This window comes from Tachypleus tridentatus, chromosome 6 (assembly GCF_004210375.1).
Source record: "Tachypleus tridentatus isolate NWPU-2018 chromosome 6, ASM421037v1, whole genome shotgun sequence".
Taxonomy (NCBI): Eukaryota; Metazoa; Arthropoda; class Merostomata; order Xiphosura; family Limulidae; genus Tachypleus; species Tachypleus tridentatus.
The window spans coordinates 168,982,959-168,996,078 of NC_134830.1; the positions used below are offsets into that span (position 1 = coordinate 168,982,959).

The following is a 13,120-nucleotide window of genomic DNA, read 5'->3' on the forward strand; positions in this document are numbered from 1 at the left end:
AGAAGGCCAGTAAAAAGTTGACTTGTCACTTACAAACTGAGTATTTTAAAAGGAAGAGAGAGAGAAACTGAAGAAGGCCAGTAAAAAGTTGACTTGTCACTTACAAACTGAGTATTTTAAAAGGGAGAAAGAAAACTAAAGAAGGCCAGTAAAAAGTTGACTTGTCACTTACAAACTGAGTCTTTTAAAAGGGAGAGAGAGAAACTAAAGAAGGCCAGTAAAAAGTTGACTTGTCACTTACAAACTGAGTCTTTTAAAAGGAAGAGAGAGAAACTGAAGAAGACCAGTAAAAAGTTGACTTGTCACTTACAAACTGAGTGTTTTAAAAGGAAGAGAGAGAAACTAAAGAAGACCAGTAAAAAGTTGACTTGTCACTTACAAACTGAGTCTGTTAAAAGGAAGATGTAGAAACTAAAGAAGACCAGTAAAAAGTTGACTTGTCACTTACAAACTGAGTCTTTTTAAAAGGAAGAGAGAGAAACTGAAGAAGACCAGTAAAAAGTTGACTTGTCACTTACAAACTGAGTGTTTTAAAAGGAAGAGAGAGAAACTAAAGAAGACCAGTAAAAAGTTGACTTGTCACTTACAAACTGAGTCTGTTAAAAGGAAGAGAGAGAAACTAAAGAAGACCAGTAAAAAGTTGACTTGTCACTTACAAACTGAGTCTGTTAAAAGGAAGAGAGAGAAACTAAAGAAGACCAGTAAAAAGTTGACTTGTCACTTACAAACTGAGTCTGTTAAAAGGAAGATGTAGAACATTCACACACAAACCTTTCCTATCCTAGCAAACTTCTTTTCCTTTTACTTTTAAAGAAAACTAATGGATGCTGAGGAATTTGTATGTATTGTAATAGCCATATTTTGGATGCTGAGGAATTTGTATGTATTGTAATAGCCATATTTTCAGTACATTTTGATTAATAAATGAACATTACAATGGCAAATAATGCATTATTTCAGTAAGACACAAAAGTTGCTTATGAATTTTTTCATTCATATTGTATGACATTCACTGAACAAAACCATTAACTTGCCAAAGATATCTCACTATTAGCATAATTTAACAAATAAAGAATTTTTTTTTCGATTTTGTAAGATAATGCCTTTTGACTTAGAAAAATATGCTAAACATGAAGATTATGAATTAAAAGCTATAGTTTATATGATATATAAATTCTGTATTGAGACACATGCCCCAGTTCTTTGGATTATTGAAAAATGGTAAGTTATGAGATGTGTGTAGTATAACTTATGAGATTACAAATATTTTCAGAATCTGTGAAATGTAATAAAAGTCCTTAATTATTATAACAGTCTAACTTATGCTTAGTCTAAATAATTTCACAATGAAAATAATGTTTAAACAAAAGGTCTATTCTATGTAATTATAAACAGACTGGAGAAAAAGTGCACACCACTGTGGTGGATGGTGAAAAATTTAAAACCTATCCATTTGCTGAGCCTTTTCAATCATTTTCCATTACATTTCAAGGAGTGTGCAAATTTTCAGGATGTGTGTATGGATACTTTTGGCTTTAGAAGACATTTTATGACTGGTCAACTATCCATCAATCAGCCAGTTAAAAAAAAGTCCTTACACACCTGGTATTTTGTTTCAAATGCCAGCATCCTATCCTACCTTCTTCAACATTTTTCTCTGGATTTGAGTCAACTGGGTGGATGATCAGTTTAACAATAGAAATAGCAGAAATCTATCAAATGTCAACCAATTTTTACCCCTAAACTACAGCTCATTATATAGTAAAGGGAAATGCTAAATAATGGATACCTTTTAATTTGCCATTCATAATCTGTGTTTTGATAAGTTTTCATGACTAAGCTATACCATCTATAAGATATAGAAAAATCCTAAATAAGAAAAAATGGCAGCACTACCATAATGATATTCATGTTTAAACATGGTGAGACGTACTTGATTATGATACTGACTACCCATGTCTGGTTCATGTTGCTGCTGATCCTGAAAGGCTACCACACTAGCTGTAGCTGTTGCTGTTGCTGTAGCAGCTGCTGCAGCTCTTGCTACAAGAGTGGCAGCATTCAGAGCTGCTGATGACCCTTGATAGTCTTCACCAGCAGCTGGTCCACCATTAGTCATACTTGGCCCAACAGGTGTACCCATAGGTGTTGGAGTGTGCCTGTACCTGAATACAGACACATAGTAAAATAACAGCATAATCAGTTTGCTTGCTAAGAAAACAACAGAATATCTTTGCAAAATATGAAAAACTATACTTTCCTCATGTTAAAGTAAATTAACAATGATATTTGAAATCTTGTCTACTTACAGACTTTTGTTTGTTCCTCAAAACCTTTAGCAGATTGCCAGTAAAAAACAAAGATCTGGTATACAACAATTCATAGTGTGCAGGAATATTATCTACAGTATAAATTCACTAAATGTTTAATTATATAATGATATTATGTATTGTTAACTCACCCATTATATGTTGGTGTTGGTTGTCTAGAAGGCATGCCCTGAGGAGGATAAAGTTTAGGAGTCATCCCTCCAGGATAGCCTTGTGAATATGGACCCTGAGATGCTGATGTGTTTGTGCCATTGTAGGAGTTATGGGATAAAGGACCACTTTGTGTGTTTGGTGACATTCCCCAAACAGTTGTGACTACAGACAGTTGCTGCTGGGAGCCATGGCCATTGGGAGGTGTCTGCTGCCATCTTAAAGCAGTCATAGTTGATTCACTAAAATAAAAGATACTTCTCCATTAGACAATTTCCATAGCCTTATACAGGTTTGTTTTTTTTATTTGAATAGTAGTATTAAAATAATCATTTGACAGAGATTTAGTTAATGTAACTTATGACAGTCTTGGCCTATGATCAACTGGAGACATGGTTCTGGAATCATGCTCCAAGAGCGCCTTAATTAAAGATGGTTTCAAATGCTGTTTTTTGTGTGTATGTGTTCTTGAAAGTATTCCAAAGAGAAAGGTTATTACAATGTTTTTAAATTTATTTTATTTTAAATTGAAAGAAGGAAAAATCATCTGAGTCCCTCTTTCTCAGAGCATGTATTATTAGAATATTTATGATTAGGTTGTAAAAACTACTTGGTTAAGTGTTCAGTCTTGAACAAATGTTTTCATTCATCCTTATTCTTAAATTTTTTACAGTGATACTTGAAAAAAAATCCACAAATCCTTAGAAAAGTTAAGATTTTTATGAACAAGATTAGTTTTTCTGTGCAACCAGAAACATTTATGTTTGTCACTTGGTATTTTTGGACATCAACTAATTTTTGTGACAATTTTCTGAAAGTTTAAAATAATAACTACTGAGGAACTGTGTGCATTACCCTACAAAGGTTAATTATACTGAGTAATTAACAAACCATGTCTGTAAAAGCTATTTCAGTATTACAGTTATTATTTATTACAATTTATTAGTCAAAATTGCATGTCACAATATTACCCCATCAATCAAGAAACCAAAACTTAGAGTTTGTAGGAGTATCCTTTCAGTCAAAGCATCAAAGTTTTTGACTGATACATAATTATCAGTCAATGTATGTATATTAAAGTTCATTAAACAATATAATCAATCAATATATGTGTGGTAATATTAGCTGATAATATTTTACACTGAAAAACAATAATAATAAAATATGGTTTATATGGTTTTTAAAATAAAGATAGTTATATAAGAAGTTAACCCTCACATTCTTTTTTGCTTTCATATTAATGGTGAATAAAGTGTGCCCCACTAGTAAAGTGGTACGTCTATGGATTTACAATGCTAAAATCAGAGGTTTAATTCCCCTCGGTGGGCTCAGTAGATAGCTAGATGTAACTTTGCTATAAGAAAAACACACACACACACACATGGTGAATAAAACATATGAAAGTAATTTTACTTCAATTGTAGTTTACATTGGTTAATTGTTAGTGCACCAGTACAGGTCCAGGCAGCAGCTGGACCAACATTTTGTCACAGTAACTGTAAGACTTTTTAAGCTTTAACTTGCACTTCCAACATTGCTTCTATGTAAATATGTAAAATTATAGTAGTATGTATGAATCAGCATAACAATGCATAATAAACTACATATGTAATCTACAAGTGTACATGCTTATACTTGCTTACAGCTGAGTACCTGTTTTTGTAAATTGCAGAGAAGTGCTTGGAAATAATTAATATTCTTAATTACTATTATTATTAACTACTGTAAATCTAGTGCAAAATTCAATCTCAGAGTACCTATTTTAAAAATTTTTCCTGGAGGGAGATGTCTCCATATCCCTCCACCCACCCAGCACTGGCAAGCTTTGTACACTTTTCAGAGTTACATGACCAATCCAAAATTTCTTCTTCCACTTCTTAAGTGTCAAACAAAGAGAATTCATATCTTCCAACAGAACAAATATCATAAAAGTAAACAAGAACAAGCTTAGGCCAAAAAATATTCAGTTTATACCAGAATACACAAACAAACCACTGACTTATGTGTTTATAAAAATGTTTATCGGTGAAAGACAGTAGGGTCAAGAACAGCATTCTAGTAAGAATTTTAGTTCCAGTACAATTAAATAATTTTGTCATGGTCATTTTATGTTTCAGCTTAACATAACAGTATTTGCCATTATTGTCAGCTATCATGTTACCAGTAGGATGTATGCATTTTATTTTTGTGCTATTTTTATTCCACTTGAACCAGAAAGAAAGAAAAACAACTTTCAAATCAAATTTAAATTGATTCTTTTTTTTTCTCTACTTAATGTACCGTTATATTTGGTCCATGTAAATTAGCAATAATGGTTTGTATAAAGTGTGTATTGATGGGAGATGAAAATTCACTGTACTGTAGTGGTAAGAAAGTTATTTCACCACTGAAAGCACTTCTGGGAGCTGTTACATAGTGGAGAATAATAAGATGTCAGGTGTAAAGCAACAAAATAAATGAACCATAACAATACAAACACACAAAAGAAATGCAAAATTCACAACCCTACTGACTGACTCATGAAGTGTAGTAATCCAAATCAATGTTAGGTTGAGTAAGAATTTCATTACTATCTTATATTCTTGTTTGTGCGATAATGTTTTAGGTACGTTTGTTTTGGATATTTGCACTAATAGTCCCTAATTTTTTTTTTTAAATTAAGTAAAAGAGAGAGGGAAGAAGCTATTCCACAACGTACACTATGAACTGATGTATTTTATCTTCAAATGGAGGGATTTGGTTGTAACTCTTGCAATAAAGCTCTGTGCCCAATGCACAGAACACAATTTTGCATCAATGAAAATTGAACCATAGACCCTTGGAGTTTAACAGTCCAGTTTGCTAACCACTAGACCATACTCTACCATGATAACTAGAAATTATTTTAAACTAGATGAAAAACATGTTAAACAAAAATGCTTATACATTAGCATTGATATTTTAACAAATTACAAGTAAAAGCACTAGTTATGAAAGCACAAAGTCTCAAAATTACTAGCACATGCAAATTTTGGTAAATTATTAAATGTTAACAAGTTACAGATTTTAATAAACTCTGGAAGAATGAACACGTGGTTTACTACTTCATTTTAGTATTTTATAATATTTAAAAATTCAGTGAGGTCATGTAAATTCAAGTTTACAGATTAAAAGGGTGTCTTGAATTACTTCTATAAAAATGTGACAAATTTACTGTTATATATTTATTTTAATATGAATATTTGTTTTAGTTAAATATTTATTTAGAAATGCCTTTAACTTATACTGTTGAATGTGTGTTGCGAAATTCCCGCCTATTTCGTAAGTTTGAAGAAGGATCTCGAGTGTAAGAATCAACAATATTTGTTTTACGAAAGCACGAGCGTATTGTTGGATCAACTAAACTTTCTAGAACTTCGCCTCAATGTTTATAAACCGACGCACTGAGAGACAGTATATATTGTTAGTTTGCTACAGTTTGCATACTATAAACCTTGGTAGCTATAACTGTGACTACTGCTTATTGATCAGGACACTACAAATATTTGACCAAGAACGTTTATAATTTTTGAACACTACAAATCATTTAAATTCAGCGGATTAACATCGGGCATTAGTATTTCTATTAAGATATAAAATAACTTCGGTTATGAGAAACTCACGTGTGAACCGTTATCTTGCTCCCGTTAAGCGAATTGTACCTATATTAACTCAGAATTAATTCGCTCATCGAAAACCCTCAATAAGATATCCGGATTGGATGAAATACTCAATATTGTTTGTAAATCTGTAAAACTTTTGCTTATAAGCCATTATTTACAATAACCATTATTATAAGTTGCATTAGTGGTTGTATATTAAAGTACCCCGTTGGTACAGCGGTAAGTCTTCGAATTTACAACGCTAAAATCAGCGGGTCGATTCCCCTCGATAGACTCAGCAGATAACCCAGTGTGATTTTGTTATAAGAAAACATACACATATTGTATATTAAAATATATCTGTATTAAGAAAGAAAATTGTGTGTATTAATCTTGTTGGTAAACATCATAATTATGATACAGCTCTACATTTAATTTACTTCTAACTTAAAAATTTAACTCATTTCCAAAGTATTTGAAAACGTAATACGTAACACAATAAATTGGAGGTTTGTCCGAGATAAAGTGCAATACGTATCAAAAAATTTTCATAATTTATTAAAATAAAGCTTATGAAGTGCGAGATATTTTATGCCTAAATTTCTATAACCTAAAGTATTTCGGAAGGCAAACCACTTTTCCCAACATTAACTAAGCCTCAATTGTAATACAACTCTTATAGTTAACCCTTGCCACACAACTGGTGAAATAGATTGCCACTTCTTCTGCAAGGTAATTCTAAATTAACACTATTTCAGAGCTTTGTAGCGTTAGATAAGCAGTATACTAAAATATTAAATTACTTCATTTAGATTTAGGTCAGGATTTAAGGTTAGTCACAGCAGTTCTAGGTGTTATTAAACTAAATCTGTTGCTGGGCATAGCGCACGTACCGAAAAAGGCATAGCCCTTTCCTATAGAATGATATTAATTAAACATTGCACAGAATGTGACCATATGATAAATCGTTAAAGAGCAAGCCCAAACCAGCTAAAACAAACTCGTATCGTAATTAATTTTACTTTCACAATTTTTCATACACGGGATTACACATTCATATTCAAGATATTCTTAAGAGCCCAAGTACAATATATTAAGAGAAAACCAACAACGATATTCACAGTTCCGTTTTTAATTTTAGCTACCTTAGTTTTCACACCCAAAGCACGACGAAAAGCGACGCTTTACACTCAATGTTGTGGTGAATTCATGGGCTGTAGTCTGTTTTAGAAATTCTGCAGCATAGATCACTTAATAAACAGCATCCCTGTTAACTTGAAGTCCTCAGTGATAGATTAAATGTTGGATGTGTGATTTCAATATACTAAAACAAAATTTCAAATTGTCACATTCAGTAGTCCTACAGTTCTTCGGCACAATATCCACTGAAGATATAAATATGAATAAGGTATTTCAAACACTTTTAACACCAACGCTGTAACAAATAATCAATCCTTTTGGAAGGTACGAAAATTCTCCTCTTCCTAGCATCTTGAGTTTGTTTTTGAATTTCGAGCAAAGCTACACGAGGATTATCTGCGCGAGCCGTCCCTAATTTAGCTGTGGAGCTAAATAAGGCAGCTAGTCATCACCACCTACAGCTATCCCTTGGGCTACTTTTTTACCAACAAATAGTGAGATTGACCGTAACATTATTACGGCCCCACCGCTAAAAGGACGAGCATGTTTGGTGCCATGGAGATTCGAACCCACGACCCTCAGATCACGACTCGAACGCCTTAACCACCTGGCCATGCCAGGCCAACATCTTGAGTCTAAGAGGCTGTATTTCGCAACTATTTATCTTCATAAATCCAACAACGTAATACACCATTGGGATTCATATACAAACTGAATGAGGTAAGCCCATTATTTCCTAGGGATATATATGATAATTTGATATTTCTGTTACTAGATGTATTAAAATTTGGAACAATTGCTTGGCAGAGGAAGTTCCTTTTACTTTCTAAAGACAAAATACAATATTAGAGGTGATTAAATTTAACACAACATTATTGTTTCACATTCGACTTTATAATAATCTTCCCAAAAAAATATTTTTATTTTCTGACATCTAGCAGTCGATACTTAACATTTTGACTTCGTAATCTTCAAGTAAAGTCTGTACAGACGTTGATAAACTTTTGAAAAGTTTTTTTTACGTTTAGATCGCTCAGCACAGCTCAACAGAGCATTACGATAAATCTCATAAAAGTATTTGAGTTATAAGCAAAGTATGTTTAAATCATTCAATATACTTAAGACGGCACCAGATAATAACATTTTTGTTTGCCTTACAAAATGAAAAATAAACCAAAAACTCACTGGTTCTGAGAGTACTAAACAACGTTAGTGATTCACAGTATCAGGGATAAATAGAACATTGACTGTCAATACTAGAGAAACATTGTGTTGTGCTTTGCTGCCCTTTATACTGTGTACGCTTCCTGCTATTGCACTTACTGTAAAGGGTATAGATCAACGAAGTGTATATGTGACCTGCTAAAACACACAAAGAATATTTCTCATAGCTATTAAAAAAAAGGAGGGGACAAATCTTATTGAATAATGGTGAAAACACTGACTAAACTTGCATAGTCCGTGATAGCATAATTCGTTTTAACGGGATGGGTAAGCTTGCCAAGATAAAAACTTACATTTCTGTGTAAATTATCTAGTTGACATATAAACGTTTTCCTTAATCACGTTCATACCTTGGAACGCAAGTAACTTTCAAAAAGAAAGAATTTTGTACATTTCATTATTCAAAGCAACAGTACATTTCCCAAGGGTAGTATTAATGTCAGTCCAGAACTCTGCATTCCAAAGAACTGACGTCCAACCTAACGTACAAATGTTACACTTCATGACGTGAAGAAGATAGTTTCCACGATCAACTCTGCTTAACAGCCATTGGTTGATAATAAAATGTAGAACTTCGAAACTCTTGTTCCACACAACGTAGTTAAAAAGACAAACTTCCTTTTCAGGTTTTTTAAAAACTTTTTAATGCATTCTGATTACATAAAGTACCTAATTTATTATTAACCAACTGTGAGACTGGTTAGTGCACTGCTGCCACGAACTTCTTTTGCGCGAAAAGGTTAGTGGGTGGGAAATGGCACGATATTCAAAGCGCGAAAGAAATAAAGGGTCACCCGGCGATTTCCAAAGTTTGGGCAGTGATGGCTATCGGCGGCCAATGGTCACGGCTTTTTCCTGGAGGTGAATACGAGTCAGTGAACTCACGATCTATTAATATGTAGGAGGTTTGAAAGGGTGAGCAACCTTAGTTCATCACGAGCTTCGGTCTTTAATAACACCTCGCACATTCATGAGCATTTTCCTTAAAAAGATAATTGTATTTAAATAGACCATGATAATATTATCATAATTATTTATAGCAGTAATTTGGGTGTGGAAAACGTTCATGCCTACTAGTTTTTGGTTTTTTTAGATACCACACAGGATATAAGCAATGACTTGCACATCTACGTGATCATCTGATAGGTATTTACATACAAAATGTGAGACACTTTATAATATCAAGCGTCTTTCACTGCACAGGTTCACAGTCGAGTTTTATACGAGCTGCATGTTTTCTGAAGTTGAAAAACTTGACGTTTCGCATGTTTCTCTTAATAATAACTTTAGAAAAACTACACTTTAGGCAAATTATGCTTTCAACTTTCATTAACCTGTACGCTATTTTACTATCGCCTCCTAGGTGTTCTTTATCGAATGGCAATTATATTGTCATTACTACCGTGTACATCAAGACAAAGATGCCTTTTCGTTTTGTCGGCTGTAATGGCTTGTTTGTTTTGAATTTCGCACAAAGCTATTCGAGGGCTATCTGTGATAGCCGTCCCTAATTTAGCAGTGTAAGACTAGAGGGAAGGCAGCTAGTCATCACCACCCACCGCCAACTCTTGGGCTACTCTTTTACCACTGAATAGTGGGATTGACCGTCACATTATAACGCCCCCACGGCTGAAAGGGCGAGCATGTTTGGCGCGACGGGGATGCGAACCCGCGACCCTCAGATTACGAGTCGCACGCCTTAACACGCTTGGCCACGCCGGGCCCCTGTAATGGCATTATTATTGTGTAATACAACGCCAGACAATTATTCTTATTTTGTGTCTGTCGTGGCATTACTATTGTATAAGTTAAAATGAATAGTTTTTTGTTTTGTTGTCTGTAGTGACATCACTGTTATGTCTCTTGAGGCGAGGACTTTCTTCTGGTTTTCTTTCCTTCTTTTTTATATGTCACAACACTGTATTATCTCTTTTAGCATTTTTCTCAATTCAACGTATAATTATTTTCAGTTTTTTTTGTTGTTGTTTTGCTGTGAAACAACAATAAACAGTTTTGGTGATAAGCATGTGGCTTAATTACTCTGTAATAATTAAGATGCATTTCATCGTTTGCACACTGAAAACCTAAGTTTTAATCAGTTTGTTATTATGCACAGAGATACACAAAATGCTATCTGTATTCTGTCCCCCCACAGTGGTAAAGCGGTATGTTTGTGAACTCACAAGGTTGAAAATCAGATTTCGATACCGTTAGCGGGCAGAACACAGATATCCAATTGTGCAGCTTTGTCGTCAACCTCGAAAAAAACAAAAAAACAGCGTTTGTCGGTCCTTGTATTCTGCAGACTGACAAGCAAGTCAGTCTGGTATTGTTGTTAGTTTGTGAGAAAAGCATTATCATACGACTTTGACACATTTTGCATCATGAAAAAACGCCCGGCATGGCCAGGCGGTTAAGGCACTCGATTCGTAACCCGAGGGTTGTGGGTTCGAATCCCCGTCACGCCAATACGCTCGCCCTTTCAGCCATGGGAGCGTTATAATGTTACAGTCAATCCCACTATTCGTTGGTAAAGGAATAGCCCGAGAGTTGGCAGTAGGTGGTGCTGACTAGCTACCTGTCCTCTAGTCTTACACTGCTAAATTAGGGGCGATTAGCGCAGATAGCCCTCGTGTAGCTTTGCGGGAAGTTCAAAAACAAAAACAAAACGTGATCAATCTTTCCTGGACAAAACATACAATTCTGAATGGCTTCTGGTAAACTGTGTTCCCACTAAAACAAGTATTTTGCACGGTGTAATATTATCCTGTATAATAAGTTTTTTCCCTTCTTTTTCAAAGTATTGAACACTGTTCTTAGTTGGATAAATTGGTTTCCAATGGTTTTGATACCCGTTGTGAGAAGAGCACAGAGATAGTTCATTTTGTGTAGCTTTGGGCTTAATAACAAACAAAGAAACATTTGCCACTGTGTCTCATTCCGAGAGTAGTAACTTATCTTTCACCTAAGTTAACTCACATAAAAAGTCCTGGGTTTTTAACATTGACAAGAACTACTTTTATCGTTCTAATGCAACGTCAATTTGACTTTGGGAAGTTTTGGGTAAAATAGCTTGTATTATCCGTGACGAAAGGAATGATGACGTAATGAAACGTGAGATCCTGCGGGTTTACATGTATTAAAATGATCAGTACCAACAGAAATACAGATTTTGACTGATAACAATAAAACTGTAAGGCATAATAAAACATGCCATCTCTAATGTTGTTACATGAAATCAAATACACAAGTATGGCTGAAAAGAAAAATTGAATATACGACTTAAAAGGAATAAATTTAAAATTGGCGCCAAAACTGATAGCTACATTTACAGCATTGATAAGGATTTTATGGCAAATATTCGTTTATTAGTTGTTCCTCGGTGACATAGCGGTATGTCTGCAGACTAACAACACTAGAAATCGGGTTTCGATACCCATGATAAAGAGAGCAGAGATAGCCCGTTGTGTAGCTTTTGCTTAACTACAAATAAACAAACAAACAATCGTTTATTAATTTGCCAAGCCGCGTATTTATTCAACCTGGAGTATGTTAATGAGTAAAACAAAATACGTGGCTTACAACACTGTGCAAAAGTGTCAGGACCAAAGAGTATTTTGTCATTCTTTCCATTTTATGGGTTAATTCTTCTGTGCCATTACAGAATGTAAATTTCAACATTACGGTAATGTTTCACTGGTCCCTATTAACAACTGAATAAGCCCAGGTGAGAATATTTATTATTCTTTAGAATTCCCACATACTTGTACTAAGGGTGTTTCATAAAGGTTCTGCTTGAATGAACAAACTGATCAAATTTAGGGTCTGAAATAACTGTCACAGTACCCCATGCAGTGTTTTAGCTATACGAAGAGGAGCTATCGAGGAGCTAGCATACAGTATGGATAGATGCTAGAATAAATCAGTTTAATAGCACTCCACAAATAAACCTTAAAAAACAGTGTTTAACACTGTTTATTAAGTTTTGTTGTAATGTCACGGCCCAACATCGTAGAGAATTGTCAGTAGATCGGAGAGTTCACATAAAAGTTTACGTGATGTTGTTTGGATTCTCCAACAAATTGCTGCAAACTTGAAATGTTCTCCAAACACTGTCAAGTAGACCCTAGATCATGAGACCCAAACAAGTAAATTTAAAAATAGGAAAAGAAGAGGCAGAAAAATTCAACTCAATGATACTGATGTTAAGTATATTTGTTTATGAAGCCTTCAGGACAGAAGGAAGACTGTCACTGATCTGAAGCATGAGATAAACGACCATGTACCAAGTGACAGAGAAGTGTTCAGATTTACAACATCCAGAAGACCCAATGAGAATGGAATATTTTGCCATGTAACAGTTAAAAACCCTTTATTTCGATCTACAAATATTGTCAAGAGACTGAAATTTGCTGAAAGGACACGAAAAATTGTACATGATTGGAAAAAGATGGATGAGTCCAAGCATAGCTTGTACATCTGGCAGAAGAAGGGTGAAACATATTAACTCAATGCATAGCACCCATCATAAAGCATGGAGAGGCAGTGTGATGTTTGGGAGTGTTTTTCCGCTGAGACGACAGATACCAGAAAAACAGATGAAATAATGAACCGGTGCAAGTACCATCAAATACTGGTCTATCATGGTATACCTAC

At 34.4% G+C, this 13,120-nt stretch overlaps 1 protein-coding gene across 5 annotated transcripts in view; it reads right to left on the reverse strand.

Moving 5' to 3' along the window:
• LOC143254415 (zinc finger MIZ domain-containing protein 1-like) overlaps positions 1–13,120 on the reverse strand; it is a 156,995-nt gene that overhangs the window by 30,199 nt on the left and 113,676 nt on the right. For all 5 annotated transcript variants that reach the window (XM_076509535.1, XM_076509536.1, XM_076509541.1 and 2 more), the window contains 2 exons: positions 2,462–2,722; positions 1,934–2,165 (listed from right to left, as the gene is read on the reverse strand). In XM_076509535.1, the coding sequence (XP_076365650.1) occupies positions 1,934–2,165; positions 2,462–2,722 (493 nt within the window). The remainder of the gene's footprint in view (positions 1–1,933; positions 2,166–2,461; positions 2,723–13,120) is intronic.